At 38.4% G+C, this 27,276-nt stretch overlaps 1 protein-coding gene across 2 annotated transcripts; it reads right to left on the bottom strand.

Annotated features, from left to right (window-relative positions):
- Window positions 1–2,591: 2,591 nt before the first annotated feature.
- Window positions 2,592–26,504, bottom strand: CWC22 (CWC22 spliceosome associated protein homolog). 2 transcript variants are annotated; one of them, XM_083865477.1, is made up of 19 exons: window positions 26,452–26,504; window positions 25,871–25,982; window positions 23,118–23,185; window positions 22,357–22,476; window positions 21,988–22,245; window positions 21,374–21,502; window positions 19,495–19,663; window positions 19,079–19,132; window positions 18,062–18,197; window positions 17,774–17,980; window positions 17,591–17,653; window positions 17,179–17,274; window positions 15,938–16,019; window positions 14,725–14,785; window positions 6,251–6,328; window positions 4,963–5,115; window positions 3,989–4,116; window positions 2,926–3,027; window positions 2,592–2,827 (listed from the first exon to the last, which is right to left on the bottom strand). In XM_083865477.1, exons 2-19 carry the CDS (start codon window positions 25,895–25,897, stop codon window positions 2,623–2,625), a joined length of 2,136 nt encoding a protein of 711 aa, XP_083721603.1. In that variant the 5' UTR covers window positions 25,898–25,982; window positions 26,452–26,504; the 3' UTR covers window positions 2,592–2,622. The 2 variants fall into 2 exon arrangements, with proteins under 2 accessions (XP_083721603.1, XP_083721604.1); XM_083865478.1 differs by lacking the exons at window positions 25,871–25,982; window positions 26,452–26,504 and having other exon boundaries at window positions 23,037–23,143.
- Between the last annotated feature and the right edge of the window lie 772 nt (window positions 26,505–27,276).

The raw sequence follows: 27,276 nt of genomic DNA, 5'->3' as shown, positions 1-27,276 counted from the left end.
CATAACAAATTATGGAACTAAGGTTGCTTTTTAATTTACTATATTAAACTTATGAAACTACAGAAGGAGTTCTAGAGAGTGTTCAGAAAATCTTTGTGGACATGTATCTGGACAAAGGTTCCAAAATAATTAACTCCTGATTTTCATCCCTTTGCAATCTGCAAATGATGCCTGGCCTTTGGAAACCTCTACCTGTCATAACCCTCTTGCTGACTTGTACCTAAGGACCAGGCATAGGCTGTAAAGTCATACACCAAAGGACTCTCATAAATAATCTTTTTTCTAGGATGATGACCTTTCCCAGACCATCTAGTCTCAAAATCGTTTACTTTTCCTGGAAAAGCTTATCAGTCAATGGAGATGAAAAACAACAGATGAAGAAAAATCTCCAACACTATCCAATGAGGAAAAAGAGGTAGGATGTAATGGCCTGAGATAATGGTATTATGGCAACATAACAATGGCCTTCAGGCTTATTTTTCAAGAGAAATAGTGACAGCTTTGTCAACAAGATTAAAACTAACTTCTGTATTTCTAAACACACAGTAGTGTCTCATCCCAGTGGAACAGGTTTTACCCTTCCTGTTTCCTCCTCACCAGGGACCTTTAGATCCCACTCGACAGTATTTGGCACTAACAGCCATTTACAATAACCATTCATTCACCTTAGTGTGTGATTCACTATAGAATCACATCAGCTGCTTCTCATCACCTTTTGAAAATATCAGCCATGAACTGATTTATTAGTACATGGATTATCTGAATTGTCTAGTCTTGTGTCTGAACCAAGGCTTGCTGACATTCTGTTAAAATGAAATGATAGATCAATTCAGATACATTTTAATCCATTAAGTTTTTTAAGCAGTGTTTTCCATAGTATTTTACATCTACCAGTATGCAGGAAAAGACCTGAGAAAGCAAACAGAAGAGAACCAGCTGCTTTGATGGCAGATGTATTTTATCCTCTGCTGGACCTGTTTTAGAACTACTTCCCCAGGGCAGTGCTGAGCTGAGCAAGCTGATGAAGTTCCAAGCATTAACAGGCAGAATGACAGTAATCTCTAACTTAGCTCTATTTCAAATCAGCAAGTTCTCTATTTTTCTTTTATACACTGCACCAACACTGAAATACTGCAGCACATTCCTCTGAAAAATGCCTCTTAGCTCTTCCAAGTAATTTTATAGATTTAAAAAGCTGCAAACACAGGAAGATTTTGGAGTTATAACCAGTAATGGAACCTCAACTCAGTTTACCATTAAAGAATACTGTTATCTCCAATTAGTTAGAATTACTGTTATTTCCAAGTGTTTTGACCACTGAAATAAAGTACACAAAAAAAATGAAAAGTGAAACCAGGCTACAAAGGTGTCGAGATACAAATTTTAATGTATATGTTCCTCAATGGAGAAAAGGGAAATAGTAAAAGAGACAGTCATAAACTTTGAAAAAGCCCTGTTTCTCCTCACAGACTGCAGACCAGGTTTGTCACTAGGCACTGACCCCTCTGGTTGCTCCCAAGCAGCTCAGCAGAGCTGCAGCTGTCCCTGCAGGACCATCTGGCCCTGTGCTGAACCAGCGCCTCCTCTGACCCTGTTTGGCTGTGCCCTCCTCTCGTGCTGTCGTCACTAATGCTGTCAGCCACACACACAGCTCCCACCTTGGGCAGGAGATGGTGGTGGAGAACAGAACTGCATTCCCAAAGCAGGAGCAGTTCACACTGCTTCTATTTTATTCATCATTTTCATTTCAAAGACATATAATAAATCAAATTAACTCTGAATCAGCAAACTTCCGTGCTACAGGAAGTCATGCTGTGCCATCATCTGCTCCTGCTATATATACTGGGGGAGACTGCACACTCTAACTCTATTTAAATCCACTTTAAAGATTAAGCAACGTTTATGACAGTTCATGTCTTATAGAAGTTTCTACATCAGCACAACAGGATAAGATACTAGACACTACTTATAATGCATAAAAATACAAAATAAGTTATCAGCAAAAGCTAATTCTTCCTTGGAAATTCCTCTACAGACAACTTTTGCTGTATTGCCATACAAACTTTTCCTGAAGCAGAGGAATTAGAAATAGGGCCTCAGATGGAGAATAATATTTAAACACATTGCTAAAACTGAAGAACTGACTTCTGACTCTAGGAAGAAGCATATATTTCCAGAGCAAGACACAAGGAGCATCAAGCTCAGTCAATTAAGCCAAGAAGAAAGAGTTGTTGACATGAGTCTCTACAGTTCACCAGTAAACACAGAGAAAGTAATTGAGAATTACTCTAATCCCTCAATCTTCCAATAAACTGAAGTCATAGTAGAGTGCAACAGATATCAATTGTGTAAAAAAAGTAATCTACAAACTAATGTTTCTCAGATATTTACGTCTCTAAAAATGGAACTCAGTTTTTCGAGTTCAAATCCAAAAATAAATTTCCATGAGAAATATTTAATATTTTAAAACTTTAAATTAAAAAGAAAACTATTAGTTTTTAAAACAGAGAAATGACCACTGTCTATAGCCAGATTTTCCTCAAAACAAGTATACACAGAAACAGTAATAAACATACCTGGAGAAAGAAATAAAAGAGAAGCAAATAGTTGTACTGCTGGTGTTTAAATACCTGAGTCACTGCTGCTGTCACTGCTAGATGAGGAGTCACTGCTGCTGGATGACTCTGAACTACTACTGCTGCTATCTGAATCAGAATCTGAGGAAGAATCTGTGTCTGAAGATGAAGAAGAATCTGATGACTCGACATTTTGCTTCTGTGTCATAATCAACTTTGGTGCATTTTTAAGATGCTCCCGTAATTCATCCCTAGTTAGAAAAAAAAGAAATTGTTCTTCAATTTTATTTTTTTGCTCACAGGGAGAGGGAAGACAAAGTAAATATCAAAAGAGAAAACTGTTTCTCACGTTAGTCCTCCAAGGCCAATAGAAGTGAAGAAATTGATGGCAAAGCGAGTGTTTCTGGGGTTATCCCGAGGCAATAATCCCTCAAAGAAAGGCTGCAGTGTCCTGATGGAAACAAACATCTATATTAAACACCACGCCAGCTCAGCACTCTCACTGGCATAAAGAAACTGAAAAAGAAACTGTATGGATCTCCACAAGAAAGCAAAAGTTTTCTCTTCATATATTTTTCAACACTTTCATTGTTTGTACCTGTGATTCATCAAATCAAATGCTATTTAAAAACTTGCTCTTCTGTGACAACATAAACTGCATACATACTGACAGATAATGACAACAGAAATCCCAACTTTGTGAAGCCCTGAAGTGACTTGTGGAACTGCAGCAGCCTGGGATAGCAAAGGATAACAGGCACTGACCAGGAAGTTCAAAGATTAGGCATCCATGCTGAAATCCCTTCATACGGGACCTTAGGGATAGCTTTAAATTGGAGTTTACATGAGCTAAAGCATCTGCCAAATTCTTCACCATACACAGAAGAAATCCCAACTTAGAGGAAATAGCTCAAGCAACTGCAAGTAACATTGTCAGAATGCAATGCATTAATCCCATGCAGATTTAAAAGAATGTTATTTATACTACGTTTAAGGATTAGTAAGTAATCCTAGAGAAAACTGTTACTAATAGTTGTGTGTTTTTTTCTAGGCTTTGTCAGAAAGAGAAGCCCCAGTAACATTTATTATGCAGTAACAGAGCTGACAATATATAAAAATAAACTGGCACTTGGAAATTGTTACAGTAGCTGAGTGTCATTGGGGGGTGGAGGGGGAACAGATACATCTTGCAAAGAGTCATGCACGTACTTGAACCCAAAATGACAGCAATGCACTCAGCTTCAGAAGTGACTCCTTGTAATGACTAAATCTATACATGAACTTATTCCTGAAGTACTGCAGCTACAGAAGGGCAGTCCCACTTGAACCTGAACACAGTGTTCTTATCTGTATGTTTTCAGATAAAAAAAAACTATTAAATTTACGGTTTTGAAAATAAAATTTCAACTTACTCATCTTTTAATCTTGCATTTAAATTAGGAAGTCCCATATATTCACTAAGTTCTTGAAAGAATATTTTGACAAAAATTCTACTGGAGGATGTGGTAGTTTCTTCACTCAGTATTATACATTCAAGGACCTGAAAATATTCAGAAAAGCATTCACCTTTAAGTTTAAGCATACATTCTTTTTTTATCTTAAAAACTTTTGTCCTCCTAAAAGAACTAATAAAGACTGTTTTTTTCCCCTCAAGATTCATAAATTCTAGTCAAGACTGTCTTTCTCAAAAATTCTTTTCTACCACCTGGGAGCAGCTGCTGATTATATTTATGCTTTAAGGATTTTTTTCATCTAGGAAAGCTCCACAAGACAAAATCAGATGCATCAACTTCTGCCAAATTAGGAGATCTGGGACTTAAATACAGGAGAGGTAAAATATTTCGACTGACTTATGTGTGCCTGAAGAATGACAGACTAGGCTATGAAACAACATTAAAATATTATGAAAAGAGAAGTTACCTTGGTATTTATTACTTAATTTTTAATGTTATATAATAATATAGACTCAGAATGTGAGACTGTTTTTATTTATTAGGTATTTATGGTAAAAACGGCAGTATTTTTAGTTGTTTTATAATTCAATACAACTTCTAATTTATCAAAATTTAGAAGCTCAAAACTCTTTTCTAAAAGAAATACTTTTAAATCGACCAATTCCAACTGAACTCCCTAAAAGAATAAGTTTAAATCAACTGCTGAAAAATAGGGAGAGAGGGCGATGATACAAAGAGGGAGAAAGAGGAGATTGAACAAACCAGAATTCTTTAACAGTGTCTCAGAAGTTACTTAAGATAATCCAGTTTGCCACAATTCATTACAAATTGTAGAACAATACTAGAATTAATGTATTATATGTTACTGCAGAGTACTGGAGATTAACTGTTGACCAAGAGATCAAAGACAATGGCCTTTTGTTTTAACTTACACTCCAGGGAATTGAATCTGTGTACAGGAGATGAGCAAACATCTTGGCCACATTCCTCAGTTTGTTCGTTTCCAAACGGTGGATGGTATCATACTGCTCCTTGAAAATGGCTTCAAAGGATTCCATGTATTCTTTCTTTAACATGCAGAAACGCTGAGACAACATGGCACAATTTAAACAACCACTTTAAACACAACACTAAACATGCAAATAACCTACAACCAAGTGATCTAATGGTGTCAATATTTACTGCAAGACTTCCTTTTTAAATAACCCTTGGAGGAAGAGTGAACACTCAAATGGATATATTTTATAGCTTTGAGCAGTTTGTCAGAACAAGAAACTCATTTGTGTTGCAAAGCAGTAATTATCAATTCTGAACTACAGCAAATTATCCAGCATTTTGCTTCACTTTTACACATCAAGTATTTTCACCTGATACAGCCCCATGTTTTTCAGGACATCACTGAACGACTATTTCAATTTAGAAAGGCAGCAGGAAGCAGAAGTAGGACATCTTGGACATAAACATTTCAGAGAATATGGAAATAAACCTTTACAATCATCTGAACATGGAGCTTCATATGGTTAGTACTTTGTAATTGACTGTCAGCAAAAGAATTTCCTGAAACAATGGATGAAAAATACAAAGGAACACTCCCTTTCAGCACAGCTTGCTCCCTTGAGAAGACAAGTATTTTATCTTAACTCCTCAGACATGTCAATATTATCGATAGGGAAACCTTAAGTAAGAAATAACTGCAGCTAAATTAGCAGTTAGTTACACAAAACCAGAGAGTTAGCTGCTTATTGAAGAGCAAACAAAACCCCCACAAGCCCAGGACAGTAAATATTCAATCTTGTGCTCTAAATTAAACCTACTAAGAAGCTTTGAACAAGGTGGTAAATGACAAGAGTCTCCAAGATTAATCTTCAGCACTGTAAAAAGGCTATTTTCTGGTAACTCACAATACTATTATGTCTTTTTAGTACTATTTCTTTGCCACTGATTTGTTGTTCTACCATAATGAGAAAAAAAGGAGGCAAAATAAAAACCAATATAGTATAATATGAAGGGAAAGCAAGTTCTCTCGTTCTGCATTCACTATGCTTTTTATAATCAAAGTGCTAATTTAATCCACTAAAACAGTCAACTAATAAGCATTTTCAGAATGATAAAAGACTATTAGTTTTATTTATCCATTAAAACTTAAGCTTAACACACAAAAAATAGAGTAAAACAATGAAATTTTCTATCATAAAGAATAAAATCTGAAACAGAACTCACCCCTGCCAGCAACCCAAAGAATTTCTCATATGTTCTTTGCTGAGCACAGCAGTCAAGTATCATATTGCAGAGTTCTTTCTGGATTATGAAAAAAAGAATATTTCTCTAGGTAAATTCACAGTAGCAGCAAAAAAACCCATCAGTACAAGCCAAATAACTGCAGGAAGCCGTCCATGGATGCAAGCTTTGAAAGGAGTATTTACATCAAACTTCATTGGCAACACCACTAGCTTTCTGAATTTCTCTGGGATATGAATATGAACTTTTGCCCTTCAAATTTCCTCTTCTGCCTAAACTAAGAACTATATGTTAACACAATGTATATCTAACAAAAAAAAAAAAAAAAAAAAGTGAGAACTCATTTACAAGCTGACTTTACCATAATGAAAAAAGGAGTAACAAGATAAAAAGTGAAGGTTTTGAAGCTTTTTTTTTTTTTTTGTGGTTTTGTTTTTGCTTATCAATTGCTTCTTTTTGTGATATTCTTTTTAGGTTTCTTTTTGTTTGAAACAGTACCAATCCCTGGATTTACAGAAAATGAAAATTGTTTACAACTTCCAAGTGTCAAAATGGCTTAGAGACAAACCATTTGGAAACACAATGTGCATTTCTTAGCAGTTATTTCCAAAATCATAAATATTTGTCAACGCTGGTATATACTAACACCTTTAACTATTCAGCCATAATTTGCCTGACAAGCCCTTCTTAGCATAAGCAAGCAGAAGGTTGAGTTTCACTGCAATGGCTTCAGCCCTGAGGGAGATGTTTAGAAAGACTAAACTAACCTTTAGGAGGCCAAAATGCCTGGGCCTCCTCTCTTACCGAGAGAACAAGAACTGTTTTAGGCTGAATTCTGAACCACCCTTTATAGAAGAGCATCTCTCCTTCTTGGCTAAGAATGAACAGAGGACGCCCAGCTAGATTAGTCTCCCAAACACTATTGGTCCCCCATCATCAACAGTCTGCCTTCAGTTTTCCTGTCTCCTTGGTGAACACAGATGGAAGAACAGAAGATGTGCTCCCATTCCATAATGCCAACTATGTAGGACAGGTAGTCCAGGCTTTCTGGAGTACAGGCTCTCTGGCACTCTTCCTCCTTGTCTTCCAACACCATCATCCCATGATTATTATCAGATCCACTTCCTCTCCTTTCACACACAGCAAACCAGGAACCAGAGGGAAACACTCCGTACCTCACCTCTCTGGCCAGAGCCCTTTACTGGCTGAGAGCAGAGTGACACCAGGCAGGTTTAAAACTACACTTATTCCCCTGCCCTTATGCCTGAGATACAGCTTGTAACACAGCTGTGAATTGGTTTAAGGTACACTTGGCAACATTAATTAAGACAAGTGAGCAAATGTTTTTATATAAATTAAAAGCCATGAAATTACACAACACTTAAAACAGCCCCACAGGTTTTGCCCATTCACCTTTTTTATTACTGTTTTCTCCTAAGACAAATTCCATAGTGTAATCCAATTTATGACACTCCCAAATAGGTTTCTGGCTGTCAGTCACATACCTTTCATTATTAGTTCAGTTTCTCTTTAAACTAATAGTAACATTCCTATAAAAACTACTGGATGATTTCCAGCATTTTGTTCCCTTTGTATCTTTCACTAATTTACTGTAGCTTATACTGCATTTCATATTCTCCCACTTGTGTTGTTCTTCCAAGCAGGTATTCACAAGAAACATTTTTGCCCATCATAAAAGCTCTAAACAAATAAAAAGCCAACCAAGCTGAACAAGGAAAGAAACCACTCCTCCAAATAAAAAGGCAGTAATGTATCAAATAAATTTACAGAGGTGTTTAAAGGCATTCCTTTTAACACTGTCACACTGTATAAATGTGATGTATTAAAATGCATATTAAGTTTTTATATTATCCCATTTTACAGTAATGCTGCAGTTAATCAGTTTTTAACAATAAAAAGGGTAAAGTGCTGATGCCACTGTTAATAATGTCAGGAAGACTTGAAAAACAAATTACTTTTCTTCCTCATCTTAAATGCAATTATAGCCTTGGTATTCCCTGTGGTTTACAGTAATTAAATATTTTAACATTTTAATTAATTATTACAATGATTTCTAGGAGGGTATCTTGAATAAGCACATGCACGATAATAGGTTTGCCTATAGACCTTCATGCTGGTGTTATCTAAACATATTTGAGGTTAGGTCTAGAGTAACTGTCTTCCAGATTTAAAATTAACAATCTTTAGAATTATTTAATTACTTTTTGAGAGATGCAACAAGCTCAGATTGTAATTCTAGCTTAATTTAAAGCTTCAAAAGTGAGTGAACTAATTTCTGTACTCCTAATTATGTTTATGGCATGAAGACCCTGTTATTTTACAGGCAATTTCTATATTGTGTTGTTTAACTGTTTTCATACAATGCTCAACAAGTAACCACTCATCTTAGTTAAGAAAGTATACATGGCTACCCAATCCTGAAGTAAAACACTTCAAAATATCTGACATCTCATACAGATGGTGAATCGTCTTTTGTGAAGATCTTGAATTTATTATTGTATCAGAGAGAACAATAGCAGTTCTCAAAACTAGTAAGACTGAAGATGAGAAGAAAGCTCCCTCTAAACGCACTGCATTTCTCACAGCTCTCCCCAGTCTCTGTTTTTCTTACCCAAGCAGAGTAATGGTTTAATGAACTGTGACTCAACCTAACATGGCAAGTAACATCATACATTTAAAGATGCTAAAGGAAAAAACAGAAAAATCAGACTTGTTTTGGTTTTTCTCTCCCGGCTTTACCATTTCAAAACACGAGCACACCTTGCCCAATCTATCTTCTCTCAGCTTCACACAAAGGCTGTGTTCGTGGCAGGCAGAAGAGCTGAAGTAACTTATTCCCTTCTGATCACGGGTTCCTTTTCAGAGCTAGTACTTCCCCCCTGCCCCTTCTCCCCTCATTTTTGCACTTTAAGATTTGCATTCAGCCAAGACTGCAGTTTCAGAGCTGCCTCCATGTGGAGGTCACTTCTGCCCTCCCTGGCTGGAAGTGATGCCATTGCCACCTCCCTCCCCCTGCCAGCCCCACAGCTCTGTTCCATCCCTTGCAAACACAAGCTGAAGCCATCTTGAGACATCCCCACCCTGGAAGCTACCCTTAAAATATAGAATTTTCAATGTCAACACTTCATTTCTAGAAGTTTCTTCACGGAACTAAAGGAATTGATTTGCCGGGAGCAAACCTAGTGCAGGCCTTAGGTTCATTTAAATTAACGTGAAATTGGAATTATGTGAAACGAGTGCCTTGCATTTTCTGTATTTTCACTGCTTTTACAGATGCCACACTTCTCCTTTTTTCTCTTTTAATTCACTGAAGCATATTTTACTCCCACTGACTACCTTAAATCTTTCCTTACTGCTGCATATTTTAATGGGTGTAACCATCACACAGCCTACTTTTCCCAGCATCTCTGCTTTCTCTTCTTAATTTGTCAAGTTACCACTTAGAGCCAAAGCTGGCAAAGCCATGGAAGGCACTTCAGCAGCAGGCAGCCACTTGTCAAACTATGTGCAGTGCTTTTAGCAGCTACTACAAAGTCTCCAGGTCTGTCCTGTGCTCAGCTAATGATGTTCCTCAACTTTTGTCCCTTTTTTTGCTCAACCACTTTTCTGTTTAGAGCAACATATGCTTAAAGCTGAATACGGTTATCACAAGCCTTGCAAAAATCAGACTTAATTTTTACACTGGAATCATTAACTGGATGTAAAGATAGATATATTTTTAATCATGCTGCTACAAGTCTGCAACACAAAAACACACACAGAAGTGAAATAATATGTCAAAGTCCCGCAGTATCTCTCTCTCCCTCTACCTGAAGGCTGCACATGCAAAACTTCACTTTAAGTGATTTTACTGAGGTAATCTGAGCAATTCCACCTCCTTAGGTTAAATGCATACACACATCTGTGGAAAATCAAAATCTAGGCAGAATTCTAGCTAATGCCTGTTATGAGTAACACAACAGCCTAATTCTGTATGGATTCTGTACCTTCATTTTGTAGACATCAACAAATACCACAACGTGGTATGTGCATGCGATGTATGTTTTTTTAAATTGATAAATTATGGAAATTCAGAATTATTCTGCACCTCAGGCCCACAAAAACCTCCTGCTTCAAAAGACAGGAAAGCTACTTGAAGATTATTATCTTTTACAGCCAGTAGCAAGGCTGTGAACTAATCATGGTGCAGCTGCTAAACCTACCAGCTGCAATGCCCTCCAATTAGAGAAGAAACTAATGTATAAGAATTCATCTATTTGACCAGCACGTAACATCAGCCTCAGATCATCCCACTGTACATCAGCTTCCTGAACTGTATTTTCACTGAAAGTGAAAATAGACAAGTCAATGTAAGTGCTTGTGTTATCTTCAAGACTCAAGGCATAAATAACACAAGACACTGACACTCCCACACCACCAACTAGGACTGCTTTGAGCAAGTGACACCATCCTGTAAAAATGAAGATGTGTCAGATGCATGCATAATTCTTTTAAGAAGGCTGTGCCTGAAAGAATTTTTCTCATTTCAAGTTGAAAAAAAATTATATATGGTGACGCATTACCTTTATCTGGAATGTGCACACTGTTAGAAGAGGGTCTAATTTAATTTAGCAACATTTCTGTATACAAGTTTAGTTCTTATCACAAGCCAAGAAAGACGAAAAGCCTAAAAGCCAATCCATTTTAGGCACATTTTCAAAGAGCAAGAACAATGTATGGTTGGTTGAATTTTTTTAGTTGTCTGCATTTCAGTCAGGCTTATTTGCTTGTTTTCCCCGCAGTTCAGAAGCCTGAACAACTTGTAATACCATACTCCTCTAACTGCAGTTTTAATTTATTTAAATTTTCTTCTTTGGTAATACATGGGATTAATACAGTTTTAACAGAAATAATAACCGTACTTTAAAAAAAAAGGAAAATAGTGAGCTCTGCCAAAACTGAACATATGCCCGAAGAAGTAATTGCAAGGCTTGTTTAGAACAGCTTCACATAGACTGTTAGTACAGACAGCAAAGCTATTTCACTTGTGATCTGCAAGCTTCAGTTGGGTCTAAATAACATGAATAAAAGCAAACCCACTCCTAGTAAATTTACTTAGAAATGAAAGAACTTCAATACTTTAAATGTTTTTCCAAAAAAAACCAATCAGAGGAGTGTTGACATCCCTCCTCGGCAGCTGGTCCTAAACTGCAATGCCAAAAAGCAGTATTATGTTGTTCCAGCCCACAGATTATCCATCTGAACCTTAATCCTCTTTCTGCAAGTCAGAGCTGTGTGATAGATCCATTACTGGTATTAAACAGACAAACAACTTGTGTTGCACAGCAGTTAATGTGACACATTGATCTGATAATTCAACTACTGGTAAAAACTACTAATGTATTTCTGAACTCAGCCCTGATAAATCACACCAAAAGGTCCTACACATGAAGATTTTGGGAAGAGTTACTCAGAAAGATGGTTATTAAGACTGTACTAGTCTCAAACCTGTTGTTTGCATCTATCTTTAGGTTTCAGATATTCTGATTTGTTTTTTGATTGTATTTAATACTCAAAGCTTGTGGAAAACAGTCTTAATGACCAAATTAAATAAATATTTTTTTTATTAAGTAAAGCCTTTCAGAAGAAAAACAGGAAGTTACTGTAAAATCAGACTTGACCAAAATTTTTTCAACAAGAATCTTAAGTTTCACTTGATTTTTAAGGAATACTTCAGCTAAATGCTCTAGTTCCTGCTTCTCATGATGACTGCCATTCATAGTAGGAGTTGGAATAGAGAACGAGCATAAACAAAATTTGCAGGTTCACCCATGAGTTCAGCAAACATTTCAGGAATTTCTCAAGTCTTTTTAAAGCTTTGAATCAGGAAGTGTGAAGAAATAAGACACAACATCCTGCAATACAGAAGCTTCCAGTAAAATAGACCAAAAAAGAAAGAAGTGCTTTATGGCTAAAATAACAGTAGTTGAGAATTATAAAGGTTGAAAATACCTCTAAGATCAAGTCCAACCGTAAACCCAACACCACTGGGCTCATCACTAAACCATATCCACACATCTTTTGAATGCTTCCAGGGATGCTGATTCCACCACTTCCCTGGGCAACCTGTTTCAACAACTGACCACTTTTAGTCAAGAAATTGCTCCTAGTATTTAATTTAAACCTTACCTGGTGCAACTTGAGGCCATTTCCTCTGGTTCTGTCACTTGTTATCTGTGAGAAAAGACCAACCCCCACTGGCTGCACCCTCCTTTTGAGTACTTGCAGAGTGATAAAGTGCCCTTTGAGCCACCTCCTCTCCAGACTGAACCAGTCCAGCTCCCTCAACCACACACAGCATTCCAGGTGTGGCCTCACAGTCTCAAGTACAGAGGGATGCTCACTGCCCCTGTCCTGCCGGCCATGCTTTTCTTGATCCAGTCCAGGATGCCATTGGTCTTGGTTACCTGGGTACTCCTGGACCATGTTCATCTACTGCCAACCACACCTCCAGGTCCCTTCCTGCTGCTGGGCAGTTTTCCAGCCACTCTGCCCCAGCCTGTAGCTCTGCCTGGGGCTGTTGTGACCCAAGGCAGGACTCAGCACTTTGCCTCATTGAACATCACACCGCTGGCCTCAGCCCACTGACCCAGCCTGTCCATATCCCTCTGCCTTCCTGTTCCCCTGCAGATCAACACTCCTGCCCAACTTGGTGTCATCTGCAAACTCAATAATGGTTTGGTTTTTAATGAAGGCAGAGGGAATTAATTCAATAAACGCTTCAATCTGAAGACAGTAGTTTGAAAGAATAAAAGATGAATTTTCTAGCGTAAAAACTGGCAGTTAATTTAAACAAATTTCCTGCTAAATGTATTCAGTTGTTTTATCCACATGTAAAGCCTCAAGCTCTAGAAACTCCTGAATAATTTTACTGCCTATATCTGGTTATCCTTTCTGCTCTCACAGTGATCAGGAAGAGTATTTTTTTCTTTTTTTTAAGATTTTTGTCCCTATAAAGGAGCTTAATTCCATACAATAAGCAAGTCAAAGCTCTCATATCTTTGATTAAATGAAGAGTAGTTATGATTCTTAAGGAAAAAAAGAAATCAGTACAAAGAAGCAGCTTCATGAAATAAGAGGATGCAGTTTTACAACAGTTTTGAGTCTCGAATTATAGTAATTCCTACAACTAGTACTGAATTGTAGGTTGATACTAATTGCTGGGTTTTTCTTTTTCCTTCCCTTATTTTTTTCTGAGCAGCTTTTGCCCAGAACTTAGCAGCTGACAGAGACTGCCATGGTATTAAACCCATTAAACTTCAATAGTTCTCACTACAAGCAAGTAATGTTACGCATTATAACTCTGCTGTATGGTCTAGTACATATTATAGATTGTTTGCTCTATTCTTTATAGCTGAACTGATTCGCTGTGAAACAGAAATTTTTTTTCTCTTTAGAATTCTTCAGGTTATGTATACTTCACTGTGAATTATAATCTTATGCATGCTTAACATTGTACTTCCTGCATAGAATTAGAGAACTAGATTAATAGGATACACAATCTCAGTTCTTAGTTTACTTCCATGCTTAGAAACAAGCAACAGTACAAGAATTGAAAAAATGATAGGTAAACAAGTTCCAAAAGAACACCTAAGTGCAGCCCAAATCTCCCCTTACTAGTTCATATTATACTAAAGTTACTTATTACACACAGTTTCAAATAAAGCTGATAATTAAAGCCACAGGAAGTTAAAGAGCTCACCCAAGTGCAACTCCTATGATGACAGGTTACAGCTGACTGAAAAAGTGTTTGGAAAATTAGATGTGTATTTACATTCTACCAGTATTGAACAGAAGTACTGGATGAAGAACAGTTTCCATTACTTGAAAACACAGCAATTGCATTGATGTTACAATCTGAGGACAAAACAGCTTTAGTCTTATGATTTCCAAAATTATGCAAAGCAATCACTCAAAACTGCTTTAATTCAATACGCTGTTTATTTAAAGACTGACTGTGAAAGCACCAAAACAACACACAGAGCACTGTGCTAAATTTCAAGCCCCACTGATAAAGTCTACAGCTGCCTGTAAATATTATCTTCAACCCAGAGTCCTTTCAGAGACAGAACTCTGCCATGCTGCTGTATTCTTGTCATAGGACAAGTGTTTCACCAGTCCAAACAACAGACCTTTTAAAAGGCTATGAGCAAACATTTGTGTTGCTTGACAGAAAGGAGCACATGCATGAGAGAAATTGCTTATGAAATGTGTCAGTTTATTTGCTCTAAAGGTTGTGAAATTAATTTTGAGGAACAACAGCTGTAAGGAATGACTCTCATTCATCTGCCTGCTATACAAACTAGGTCATGGAATGTGAGCAAGGTTTTTAGATACTACCATGGTACTGTATCTTAATAAGGTTAGTAACAAGAAGAGTAAGAATAAACGCTTACAGTCTGACTTTCAGGGAAGTCCATCTTCAGCAGTTTGTGAGCGCATTCTTCAAAGTCTAAGCTGAATAGAAAAAACACTTATTATCTTTGTAATATATGCTATGCTAAAAACATTCCAAAACTATATTAAGATTCATCGTTGGTGCTAAAACCTCAACTGTTTTCAAGTAAAGAACATCAGTTGTTTGTTTTGCTGAGGCTTTATTGTTGTTGTGGGTTTTCAAATAAATATTTTTTATTTCATGAGTTTCTGTCTGAAAATTAATCCAGAGCAATTACATTTGCAGGCAATCTGAAAACAAGATGATCCAAGCCATTATTACTATCACATCATCTTACAAAACTTAATAAAACAAAAGTGGGAGCCTGTTTTGCACATTTTGAAACACACTGAAATGTAAGCACTTCAGACAAACTCCAAAAGCAATATTTACCACAGTCTCCTCTTTGCCCGCCTATTCTGAAAGCCTTTAGCTACCACTGGGTACATCCTCCCCCCTACCTGCAAGATGAACAAGTTCAAGTAGGGCAAGAAAGTATTTAACAGTAACTTGAAGAAATATGAGAGCCTTTGCTACCCTCAGTATGGTATTAACTCATATGTCCAATGATCAACACCACATCTGCATCATTGCACTCCTAATGCAGCATCCAACCTGCAGAGTATTATGGGCTGCGAGGGATCAATCCCTCCTCTCAGCCTGGCAACACAGAAGCTACACCCAGCAGGTTTGGAATATTTGTGCCATGTACTGCAAGGGGAGTTCATTCTCAAGATGACCACAAGTAGATTATACTTCAGGGTTGGTAACTGCATACTTAATTTCCAAACAACGCAGATGGCAAAAGAACTCCATCTCAGAAGTGGAGACAAACTACAGAATTTCCGAGTGTGTCTCAAATTTTTTTCATAAATTCTCAAGATGCTATAAAATTTGAAGATCATTGACTTCTGCTCACTCAGAAAATTCTCATTACAGCAATAGTCTCAGTCCACTACCCAAACATTTAAAACAAACAAGATTCATCTTAGAATGAGAATTTGGAAAACAGTCTGCTTTACACAGTCAGGTCAAGCTCCAGAAAGACCACCTCCCAACTTTTTTTTTTTTTTCTTTTAAATTGCACATTAAGACAGAATTTCAAAAGAAAGAGAATTATAGTTCACTGACTTCAAAAGAACTACACTCTTAGTTGCATAATTTATATTTACCTTGACTGAATAGCCAGATAAATTGTACGACGGAAGGAGACCAGGTTAATTTCTGTTTTATCATGGACAGTAACTTTCTGACCTGGAAAAGAAAAACATGGGTTTGTAAAGAGCAAAACATTAAGGAGGACACATAGTAATTTTTTAGGACAGCTCTATTTACATTTACTGAGTCTGTGGCACACCGTTTTTCTAGAAGCACTTAGGACTGTTTGTAGGTTAATATATTTTTTCTTTGTTTGTTTTTATAGCTAAGGAAAAAAAAATCAGTATCTGCTTTATCTGTAACAAAATTAAATACTTAGAGACAGTTTGTATTTCATGTTTCTTAGTCACTGCAACCTCTAGGTTTAACATTTCTTGTCAATATTATTAGCAATCTATTTTCTGCACAGTTTAGCTATACAATGCTTTATGTAGCATCTCTGATTTTAACATGTAATTCTTAATTCCTGTTAATTGTAGGGCCTACATTACAGCATCCTGCAAAGTCCTGGAGCAAGTGTAGAAAAATCCATTCTGAATCAAATCACTCTGGGAACACTTTCATTTGTAAAATACTCACTATTCCTTCAGTCTTTTAAAGTTTGATTTAAAAAAAATGAAAAATTATGTGAATGTTCATATTTTTCATGAGTCTGGGAGCTCTGCTCTTCTATGAAATACTCCACTAAATGAGTAAGGAAATCCATTCTTGATATTCTACAGGAACAATACTGTCTACAGGAACATGCAGTCTGCACAAAAATTTCAGTTATGTTTATCCATCAAAGGTTTTTTTCTGGGAATTGAATACATTCTTTGAAAATGAGTAAGTATTGTCTTCACTGAAGATCAAGAAAGAGGGCTGTACTGAACCCAGTGAGATATGGACGATGTAGATACAGTTTTAAGAAAATCCACTCTAATTTTGAAAGCAACTTAAAATATGGTAGAACATGGAAAAGTTTAAGCAAGATTTCATTTTGCTCTTTTTCATGTCTTATATGTTTGCAAGGCTTTTCTCAAAGGAAACTGATACTGTCAAGAATAATGTGGCGAAGTTGCTTTTCCTTTTCTGCATGTGCTGAATGCTTCCAATCAGACTTTTATACTGTTTACTAGTAAACACTTAGATCTGAGAATAACTGAAGAGGAAAACATTACTTAACATCTCAGTTTCGCAAAACATCTAAGAGTTTTTCTTTCCTGCTTCATCTACATTCAATCAATCACTTGTAAGATGCCAGTCATAAACTTACCATCTTCATCCTCCTCTTCATCATCATCTTCATCTTCTTCACTACTTCCAGCTTCTTGATTTCCTTCAGATTCAGTGTCACCTTCATCAAGAATTTCTGAAAGAGCAGTATCCCAGATTAATGGAACACGGACCACAGTACTTTCATTACAAAATCCCCCTTGATCCAAGCCCTGAAGAGTGAAAAGCTGTCTCAGGTGCAGAATGAGGAAGAGGCCAAAAAGCAGATATAACTGAATGGAAACATAGATGGAGAAACAACACTGAGTAGCACGAACACAAAGCAAAGGTCTATGAACTGAACGAGTTATATAGGACAGAAATATCACCCACTGTTAAATACATGTTGGCAGCAACAGCTCAATAAGCAAATGCCATGGGTGATGGCTGTGTACACACATAAATATCCCTACCTTTCTTCAGCGTTTTGTATTTCTCCTCATTTTCCATAAAGTTGGGATCCATCTTGAAAACATCTTTAGAATAAAAGAGAATCTTTATTTAAAACACAAATTGAAGAAAGCTATTAATATTTAATCTTGAATTTATTTTCTTGGGGAATGCAGTTAAGGAATTATCTTTCACTTCTAACTTACTAAGAACATCCTCTGGGTTGTAGTCATCCTCCAATGGCAACATATGAGTAAACTGATCCTCCTCTTCCACTAGGTCTAACCCCTCTGGAATGATGGGATGGTCCTTGAAGCCGTCCTTCCGTACAGCAAACATGACTTCTATCATGTACTGAACTCGCATATCGATTTTAGATTCATGCAGAATGTGCCGAAGGCGATCAAAGATTGCTTCGGAAAAGAGAGAAACATAACTATGGAAGGTATTTACTAATAGAAATGCCAAGATAGGTTTTGGCTAACTGTACTTACCATTAATACCCCTAGGAGAAACTTCTGTTAATTTGAGCCCACTCTCTTTAATAAATCCAATTGCAACTTCAATACTGTCATCAGTAGGCCTTTCCAGAAGCAAGGTGAGCATTTCCAAACATAAAACCTCGTGAGCCTGTGGAAAGAGTATCAGCAAAGAATCAGAGGGCTCAAGGTTACACCATCACCATAGTCATTTACTGGACAGACTTGTCCAGCCTTTGAGGATGCCACAACACAGCAGTTTAATCACACACACAAGGCAGCAGTAGTGGGGCAAAGCTGATTAAGAAGAAGTCAAAATTTCAAACCCAGTTTTACCACCACCATTTACAACAATTTTCTAGTGAATGTGACTGTTTTATTGAAGTGAACAAGCAAGCAATGAAAAATATTTTGCCATTTAAAAAGTAACAGAATGCATTTTCAAGAAGCAAATAACCCAGCACTTGCATTACAAAACACAGTTCTAAGCGCATTGTATCTGTAATTAAATCAGACCTTCCAGGATCAGGCACATAAGCAAGTCTTAGTTTAATTTCTTCTTTACCAAAATGCTGAACATTCCCAACACATTCCAGAGATACTGCCTCTTGACATTATTTAAGTCAGAGCATCCTGATTTCTGACACATGAACAAGTGGCATAGAGATAAATTTGATTTAGATGCAACTGAGTCTACTGTTAACACTCATGTTGCAAGAAAACTCTATTTAAGATCTGTGGGACAGAGCCTCAAATGATTCTTGCTTTGCATCAGGACATGCCTGAATACTAGCCCAAACACACATGAAATCTGGGGAAGCTCTGGAGTGTAAGTGCAACGATAAGTGGTGATAACTGCATAAGTAATTATCAGTATTTTTTCTAAAGAGATCTTAACAACTTAAAGCTTCTTAACTCTTAATTCAGGCTTTCAGCAACTTTCAGAACAGAGAATCTTCACTTAGGGTCCTGCTGTCTTAAACTAAAAATCAGCCATACAATGTTTGGATTGAGTACAAACAAAGAACATACCACATTCTGATTCATCAAATGTGCAACAAATTTCGAAGATGTTAGACAGAGTTGCTGCAAAAGAAATAAACCAGGAGATTTTAATATATGGAAGAAAAAATTCCTAACCCAGACACACTATAGATTAATGCATCTCACAAACAAGTTAGAGTCATGAAACTATTTAAGGGTACTGGTAGTTGTTCACAATTAGGACTGTACACTCAAAATAACAAATTACAATTAAACATCCCTGCCCAAATCAAAAAACCCCAAACTATCACAGTATCAACCCAGGACAGGTTGTTAAACTTACTACTAAATGTCCCACAGACATTTGCCTATGACGCCTGTCTTGGTTTCCTTCGAACACACTTGACACAGTTATATTGCAGAATTCCACACCTCAGTACATTGCTCCTTTACATTTTACATACCTTGTCATTCCTGCGATATCCTTTACGAAAATTCAGTATCAGCCTCTTGAGAATCAATTCTCCAATATTTGGAAACTTTGAATTGATAATTGCCACAAGAGCTGCATAAACATGAGTGAAAATTGGAGAGGCGCTCTGGGCTTGTAAAATGGATCTAGACAGCAACCCCCTGCAAAAATAAGTAAGTTTTAAAGACATTTCTAGTAATAAGCTATGTAATTTTTTTTTCAGTACTTACCACATGAAATAGTGTTGTGCAGTTGGAACAGCTGGAAGAAACCAGGTGATCATTTTCAAACCATGTTTTATCATGCCATGAATGGAATTTTGCAGAATGTGTTGCACAAGTCTGTCTAAACTGCAAAGTTCTTCAACTGTTACCTAATCTTTCACTAAATATTGCTCATATTAGAGCTACAATTAAAATGCTAAGCATGCAAAAAGTCATCTTGTATCCTGCAATTACCCCTTTTTTAATCTGAACTTCATCTGATTATAAAATACTACTTAAAGCCTAAATGACTGTAAACAAAAGACTCATGAGATAATAGTTATTTTATTATTCAAATGATCTCTTTTACATTTATTATCAAGAAAGTCTGAAAAAAATCTGTGACTTGCTTCCCCTCCTCTCAATTTTGCATTTAGTAATTCTTAGGAGCACACAGAATTTGACTTTTGCTGTGTAACTTGACTACATGCGGGAGAGGATAAAAAGAAAACAAACCTCCAACTGTGAATCTTTGAAGTACACACTCTTCCTTGTGGTCTATTGAAATCCTAAAAAAACCCCCTCCTACAGAGTACTAAATACAAAGTACATAGGGAGCTTATTCCTATTTACTTCGGCATTGATAAATGGAATAGAACTCATTTCACACTAGGGCACAGAAACAGAATATTTCCATTTTGAAATTAGTTACTTCTTGCTTACAAACTGAAAGTGGTCTGTTTCAGTTCTGACTTATCACCTACTTAAAACCTCAGGAAAGGGCTTGACAGCCAGGTAAAAGTTTGTGTCATTACTTTAAAATGCACCTTTGTACAAGTTTGGAAGTACAGAACTAACTAAGGAGGGAAATGGTGCCATTTTCCATATACATTATTTTGACATTTATAAACCACACACAAAAACTTGCACGGACAAGTGCCTTCTAAAAATACTCAGTAAGCTCATTTTTAAACTAAAATGATATTGCTAGTATGAAAATTAAATTTTGGGGACATGAAATACAGGCAAGTAAAAAGCAGCCCTACAAAAGCCTGAAACTTCATTACTACTTTTAACAGAAATCACGTTCAGGAACTGTTTGCCCACTTTCCAGATTTTATTTAAATTACTTAGTTCTCTTATTTTTATGCTAGCTGCATGACTCTGATCTTCCCATCAGATATAACACATATGAAAAGTAATACACTCCTCCTCAAATAAATCCCTGTCACAGAATTATTTTTGGATCTACCAAGCTCCAACAGCATAATGGTCTTTTCTTTAAACTACATCAATAAACAACACCAACAAGTAACTGTAGTAAAACTTGCTTTGCTAAATAGTGGCTACAAATATTATTTGTCCCAGAAAAAAAAAAATGAAACACTACAAAAATAAATATATAGTGACAACTGTAAATTACAAGTCATTCAAGGAAAATGTATTGGGAAAACCTTAAGAAAAGGAAATATACACCATCTGTTGCACTCTGTTATTCCACCAAGCATACAATCCCTTTCCCAAGTAAGGCACTACTCTGATTTGGACAATATGGCCTAAGGTTAATACTAAAATCTGACTGACACTCACACACTACTCATAGCACCTACAATGGTGTGTACATGTTCCAGAAAAGCAAGAGAGTTATTTTACAATACTAAGGCTTACCTTCCCCGAACAATATTCTCCTGAAGGAGCTCATGAATGATGTTTTCTATATTAGAAACGTTCACTTTATTGACAAGACCATTGATTGACTTCTTCAAGGCTTCCCAACTCATCCTCTGGTATGCCAAGCTATTACAAAATATCACAAATTAATAATGTATACATTTGAATACAAAATTTGCACTGAATAAACGTATATACATACAGTATATATTCACATTTTCATTTAATCAGTAAAATAAATTTAAAAATATTCACTGCATAAATGTGAAGACTTGTTCACAATTATACATTCAACCATGAGACAATCATTGAATTAACATGATAAACCAAAGTGTAATTCCCTATGGATATGGTATAACCCAGTCCATTGTCTTGTAAGATGTTCCAAAAAATTCCCAGCTACATTCAGTATCCTGCTTTACTTTATCATTTACACTTTGCAGCAGAAGCAGGTACAGTTTTAATCTGATTCTCTGATCTCTCTTCTGATAAAAACATACCTTCAAAACAACGATGTCAACACTTAATGGATCCCATTTTTCCCAACATTCTCTAAGCATCTTAACTGTTTTGCCTGCAGCAAAAAACCTACTCTGTAACTTTGAACTTACCTATTTTTATCAGTGATTTGCTCTTGCATCATCCTGAGCTTGGCAGGTGGAATATATGCACCACCTGTGCGAGTGAGGATTGGATCCACTTCCTCTTTCTTCTTCTTTGCAGCGCTCTCATCATGAGCAAGTGAGCTCTGGCCTGTGGACCTCTCTGGACTCCTGCGGTCGGGTGACGAATATCTTCTCTGCTTCCTTCGATCGTATTCTCTGTCCTCCCATCTCTCATAGTGTCTATCTCTCCCCCTTTCCGTCCTCCTAAAGGGAAAAAAACCACACCCACTGAACACCCAAGTGTACGTGAAAAGCTTTCACATTTTATTCTTTAAAAGTAAGTATTTTATTACTGATTAAGAAAGGGCTCCATACCTTCCATCTCTGTCATCATAGTACTCCCGTCTCAAATATTCCTCATCATATCTGCTGTCATCAGAGTATCTCCTCTTCCTGGGAGATGGAGACCGGGACCTGTCACGCTCCATTCCCCTACTCGAAACCCAAGACACAAAAACTTTTAATAAGAGGCTGAAAAAAGCAATAGTATTAATATTTACTTGCAATATAATGTAACAAGGCAGAAGTGTTGCAATTCTGCAATGTGAGTTTCAGAATACGTGTCACTCCAATAAAAAAGTCTAATTTAACAATAATTTGTCATCAGGAAAATATTATCAAAAATCAATGAAGCACTGTAAAAGAAAGCTCCTAGAATTTGAAATTAAATGTTTAACAGTAATAACACCAAATACCAATGGTAAATTCAGCAGCTTGCACTCCTTGGAACACATGTATTCGTGTCTATTTACTTTTGTCTGTACAGCATGAAGCAATCTTGCCCAAAAATCATAACTGCGGTATCAGCAATATGTGACTTCAAGCAAAAAGCTGGCATGTAATTGCCACTTTCAAGTCTCATGATAATTTAACTAAATGCTAAGTTTCAGTAATAAATCCATTTAATTACTGAAATATTCACATTCAAGTACTTTATTAAATCTATACTTGCTTTTGACCACTTAGTTATGGTAATATATAAAAAGAAACATAACCTGATGGTTTTTTTAACTTCTCTAATCCACTGTGTGAGGTATATATCCAGAATTGAAGGATAAAAAACTCAGTCATTCTACCTGTCCTCTGGAGACAAACTTTCATGTCGGGAACTGTAGTTATCCTTCCTTTCATGACTGGAACCATGCTTTAGGGAAAGAGAAAGAAAAAAAAAAATCAAGCCTCGACATGACTGTGAGCACCTATCTTCAGATCAAAGCATACCATGCCTTCAGTTCCCACTCCTTTACGAGGAGGGCCATCAAATAAAGCTGATGGCAGTCAGGTATGGCTCCTGATTCTCTAGGAACAAGAGAAGAGGCTCCTGATTCTCTAGGAACAAGCAGTTAAGCAGCTGGACACCCTGCTACGGGATGCTGCAGATGCCAAATGCTTCCACAGGCTCAAGGCACTGAACAAACACTGAAGAAAAATCCACAAGGGTTACCAAAAATCTTCATCTGGCTCAGAAAGATGCAAACAGGTAGAGTGGGAGTGTAAGTGGGCAAGTACTTTTACAGTTGCCCTATTCCTAAACTCCTGAAGGAAACTACTGTTAATCACTGCTAGAGACTACAGCGGATGGACCACTGGTCTGCCTTTCCTGCCTCCTTCTTTCAGATGCCATTTTAATTTGTTGTATCACACACAATACCACAAATAGAATTCCACTCTTTATTGAGTAATTTTTCCTTCTGTTCCCCATTTTTACTCATCACAATTTATTTTTTCATGAGTCATTCCTAGTTTCATACATTACAAACATCTAAGTTGCACTGATCTGTTCGACAGATTTGCAGGATTGTTTAAGCAATAAACAATCACTTAAAAACACTTAACAAGTTCTTAAACACTTGTGAACACTTAAAAAGTTCACACCAAATCCCATGGGCTGAACCATGACATTTAGAAGTATAGTCATACAAAAATCAGAACATGACAGCATCTACAACAAACATAAAAAGATATTCATTAAGATGTTTCTAAACAACTGTGGCAGAGTCAAGCAGCAGCATTTGCAACCTGAGTATTTTCATTGCAAGGGTCATCTCTTCCTTTCAAACATCATTTATGATTTTTCAGAATCACAATCTCATGGTGTCACAGCATGATTAACTGTGAAATAGGAACACCTTACTTGATGCAGAAACTCAACACAAGCATTTCCTTATGCACCTTGATGGAACTCCCTGCAGCACCACTCAGCAGCACCCTCCCCACCAACGCACTGGCACACCAGTTCCTGCCCCACCAAAGAACCAGTTAAAATTCTGGGTGATCAGAATATAATGACACCTCTTCCATAAAAAGCAGGGCAGCTGTTATCTCCAAAAACTAGGGGTGTGTGTATACATGCAAATCAATAATTGTACTTTTGAGACCACTATAACGTACCCTAGAAATATTGCCTTTCCTAGGGTGCATGTCAAACACTGCTGAAATTACACTCAGCATCCTCTTGCCTGCATCAAGGTGATGATACAAAACAAGGGCATCAAACTGTCCACTGGGAACATGCATCCCTATAAAAGTTATGTCCACCTCTTTACTTTTAGAGCCATATTATCTTTGACAGCAGAGATAGTACAAGAAATTCACACATTCACCAAGGTTTTCTACCTCTTTCAATGCTCATTACACCACAGAGCAGATCACTGAATTCATTCAAGAGTAATGAATGAATTCTTTTTTCCCCCCAGCCCAGTAATAAAAGCCAGTCTGTATCCCAAGAAAGCTTCCAAGAAAGTGGTAATAAAAAACTTTGAATCACACAGAGCAGTTACTGTATTTAAATCCTATCTAGCAGATGGGAAGAAGGCAGTGGGTCTTTTTAGGATGCTCCATTCTCACAGGTTCTTTATCATCTGTCTCTGCCCAAGCAGAACCAAAAAGACAAGTGTTCACAGAAATAAAACAGTGTTATGGCTGTTTCTGTGTTTGCCATTTATCACGTCTCCTTGCAAAAGCAGCTATGCTTGCTGAAGAACTTGTCACCCTCAGCTCTTTGTGACCAGGTTTTCTGCCACAAGTTAGTCACCTTCCTTGTCCATTTTCATCAAAAAGATTAACTGAAAGTGTCCAAACAGTGTACTTTTGCTAACTGGCTTACTCTGATAGATGACGGAGCACTACCAGATGAGGAAAACAGTAGAAGGTAGTAAACTACCCCTCAAGCATCCCGACTAAAAGTGACTCAAGTCAGAAAGGTTGGATCTGAAAGACTGAAGAAGCCTATGCAAGTTCCAACCCTGGAAAAACAGTCAGAGTAAGACCACAGATTTGAGGTAGTGTATCGTAACAATATTGTTCTGCTAATATGTCCCAGCCTGGTGTACTTTACAAACACAGCATTTCTAAATTTTGTCTTCTTGCACTCCCAAAAAATCCCTCCCATCCACTCAGAAATGGTCCACATAGCTTTTAAAAGGAAAAGCTCCAACATGCACAGTATGACATAAAGTTGTCAAGTTAACTGCTACTTATTGTCTCTATATCTTTTAAGATCGTTGCTAAATTTTTCGAAGTCTTTCTCCATTCCTCTACATGTTTATGTTTGCTGTTGAGCCATCATCATTCAGTCACTTTTGACCAATTATTGCAACATAATACACTAGTAATATCCAAGAATTTATTTGCAAGGACAGCAGCAGCTAGAAATAGCTCTAATTTACTGACTCCTAGCAGCATTTATCTTGTAAACAGCTGCTAGTCTGTTACAGATATTAATTGCTTTGCATTCAGGAAGTTTTATTTAACATAATATCAACTACAACCTAACTACCAGTAACATGGGAGTGATCAAATCCTACAATTTAGGTTTAAGAAAACTTACATTTACTTGTGTCACCCTGCTCTTCATCTTGACTTCCTGCTTTTTACAAAGTTCTCAACGAGCAGCAATGAGGTAATCCAAGATGGAGTTCAGCATATGAAAACCATTTCACCTGTAAAACACAGACGACAATCAAAAACTTTCGACTGCACACGGTGCCGGAACACGCGCCTTTATTTTGTCCTTTAAGGCTATGCTCACACACGTCCCGCGTGTCTATTCCGGTCACACAGCGGCGGCACAGTGAGCCCGGAGCTCACCGGCACAGCCGGCCCCGGCACAGCCGGCCCCGACCGAGCGGCCAGCCCGCGGCCGGCCCTGCCAGGGCCCTGCCCACCAACCCCTCCGCACGGCTCCCGGCCCGGGGCCGGCCTGCCCGCCGCGCTCTCGGCGCCGCCGCCTCACCGCCCGGCCCGCGGCCTCCCGCCCGCCGCTGAGCGCCGGCACGGCGGAGAGGCCCTCAACACCCGACCCGCAGGAGTACTCGCCGCTCGGGGCTCCCCCGGATCCCGCGGGGACGGTGGGAAGGGGCGCCCCGCCAAGCCCCCCAAGCCCCGCACACGGCGACCCTCGGCCCGCACCTTCCGCCGCCGCCGCCGCCGCCGCGCACGGCCCCGAACGCGTCACTTCCGGCGGCGCGGGATGAGCGCGCGGGAACCCCGCCCCCTCCGCCGCCATGTTGGGGGCGGGAGCGCGCGCTCAGCCCTCCCCGTGCCCGTTCACAGGGCGGCGGTGGGCGGGGCCGGCCATGGAGATACTCCGGGCCATGGGCACACCCCGGCTGGGCAATGGGCACACCCCGGGCGATGGGCGGGGCCGACTATGGAGATACCCTGGGCGATGGGCACACCCCAGTTGGGCGATGGGCACACCCCAGTTGGGCGATGGGCACACCCCGCCGGGCGATGGGCACACCTCACTGTGCGATGGGCACACCCCAGTTGGGCGATGGGCACACCGGGCTGGGCGATGGGCACACCTCACTGTGCGATGGGCACACCCCAGTTGGGCGATGGGCACACCCCGGGCGATGGGCACACCCCAGTTGGGCGATGGGCACACCAGGCTGGGTGCTCCGCTGCTCCCCGGGAGGAGCTGCCACAGGGAAAACACCCCGCTGCTGCCAGGCGCGCATTTCCTGGCAGAAGCACGGGTAACGGCCGGGAGCAGTCTGGTGGAGATCCGCCCAAAGCACCGCTGGAAAATGGAGTGAATTAAATACTCCTGCCCCTTGGACAGCAGCTGAGCACACGCCTCCATCGCTCACACAGTGGGTTAAACAATCTGGAGATGTGTGCAGGAGACAGAGCACACACTGCGCTGTGTTGAGCGCTACGATGCTGTCAGAACACCTGTGGCAGAGAGGTCTTTCTGACCTCTGAAAGTTTGAAGTAATTCAGCGCCAT

The sequence above is a fragment of the Zosterops lateralis genome (genome assembly GCF_965231275.1).
Source record: "Zosterops lateralis genome assembly, chromosome: 7".
Classification (NCBI taxonomy): Eukaryota; Metazoa; Chordata; class Aves; order Passeriformes; family Zosteropidae; genus Zosterops; species Zosterops lateralis.
Note: the sequence above shows the minus strand (reverse complement) of the source record. Positions and strands in the feature narration are given on the sequence as shown.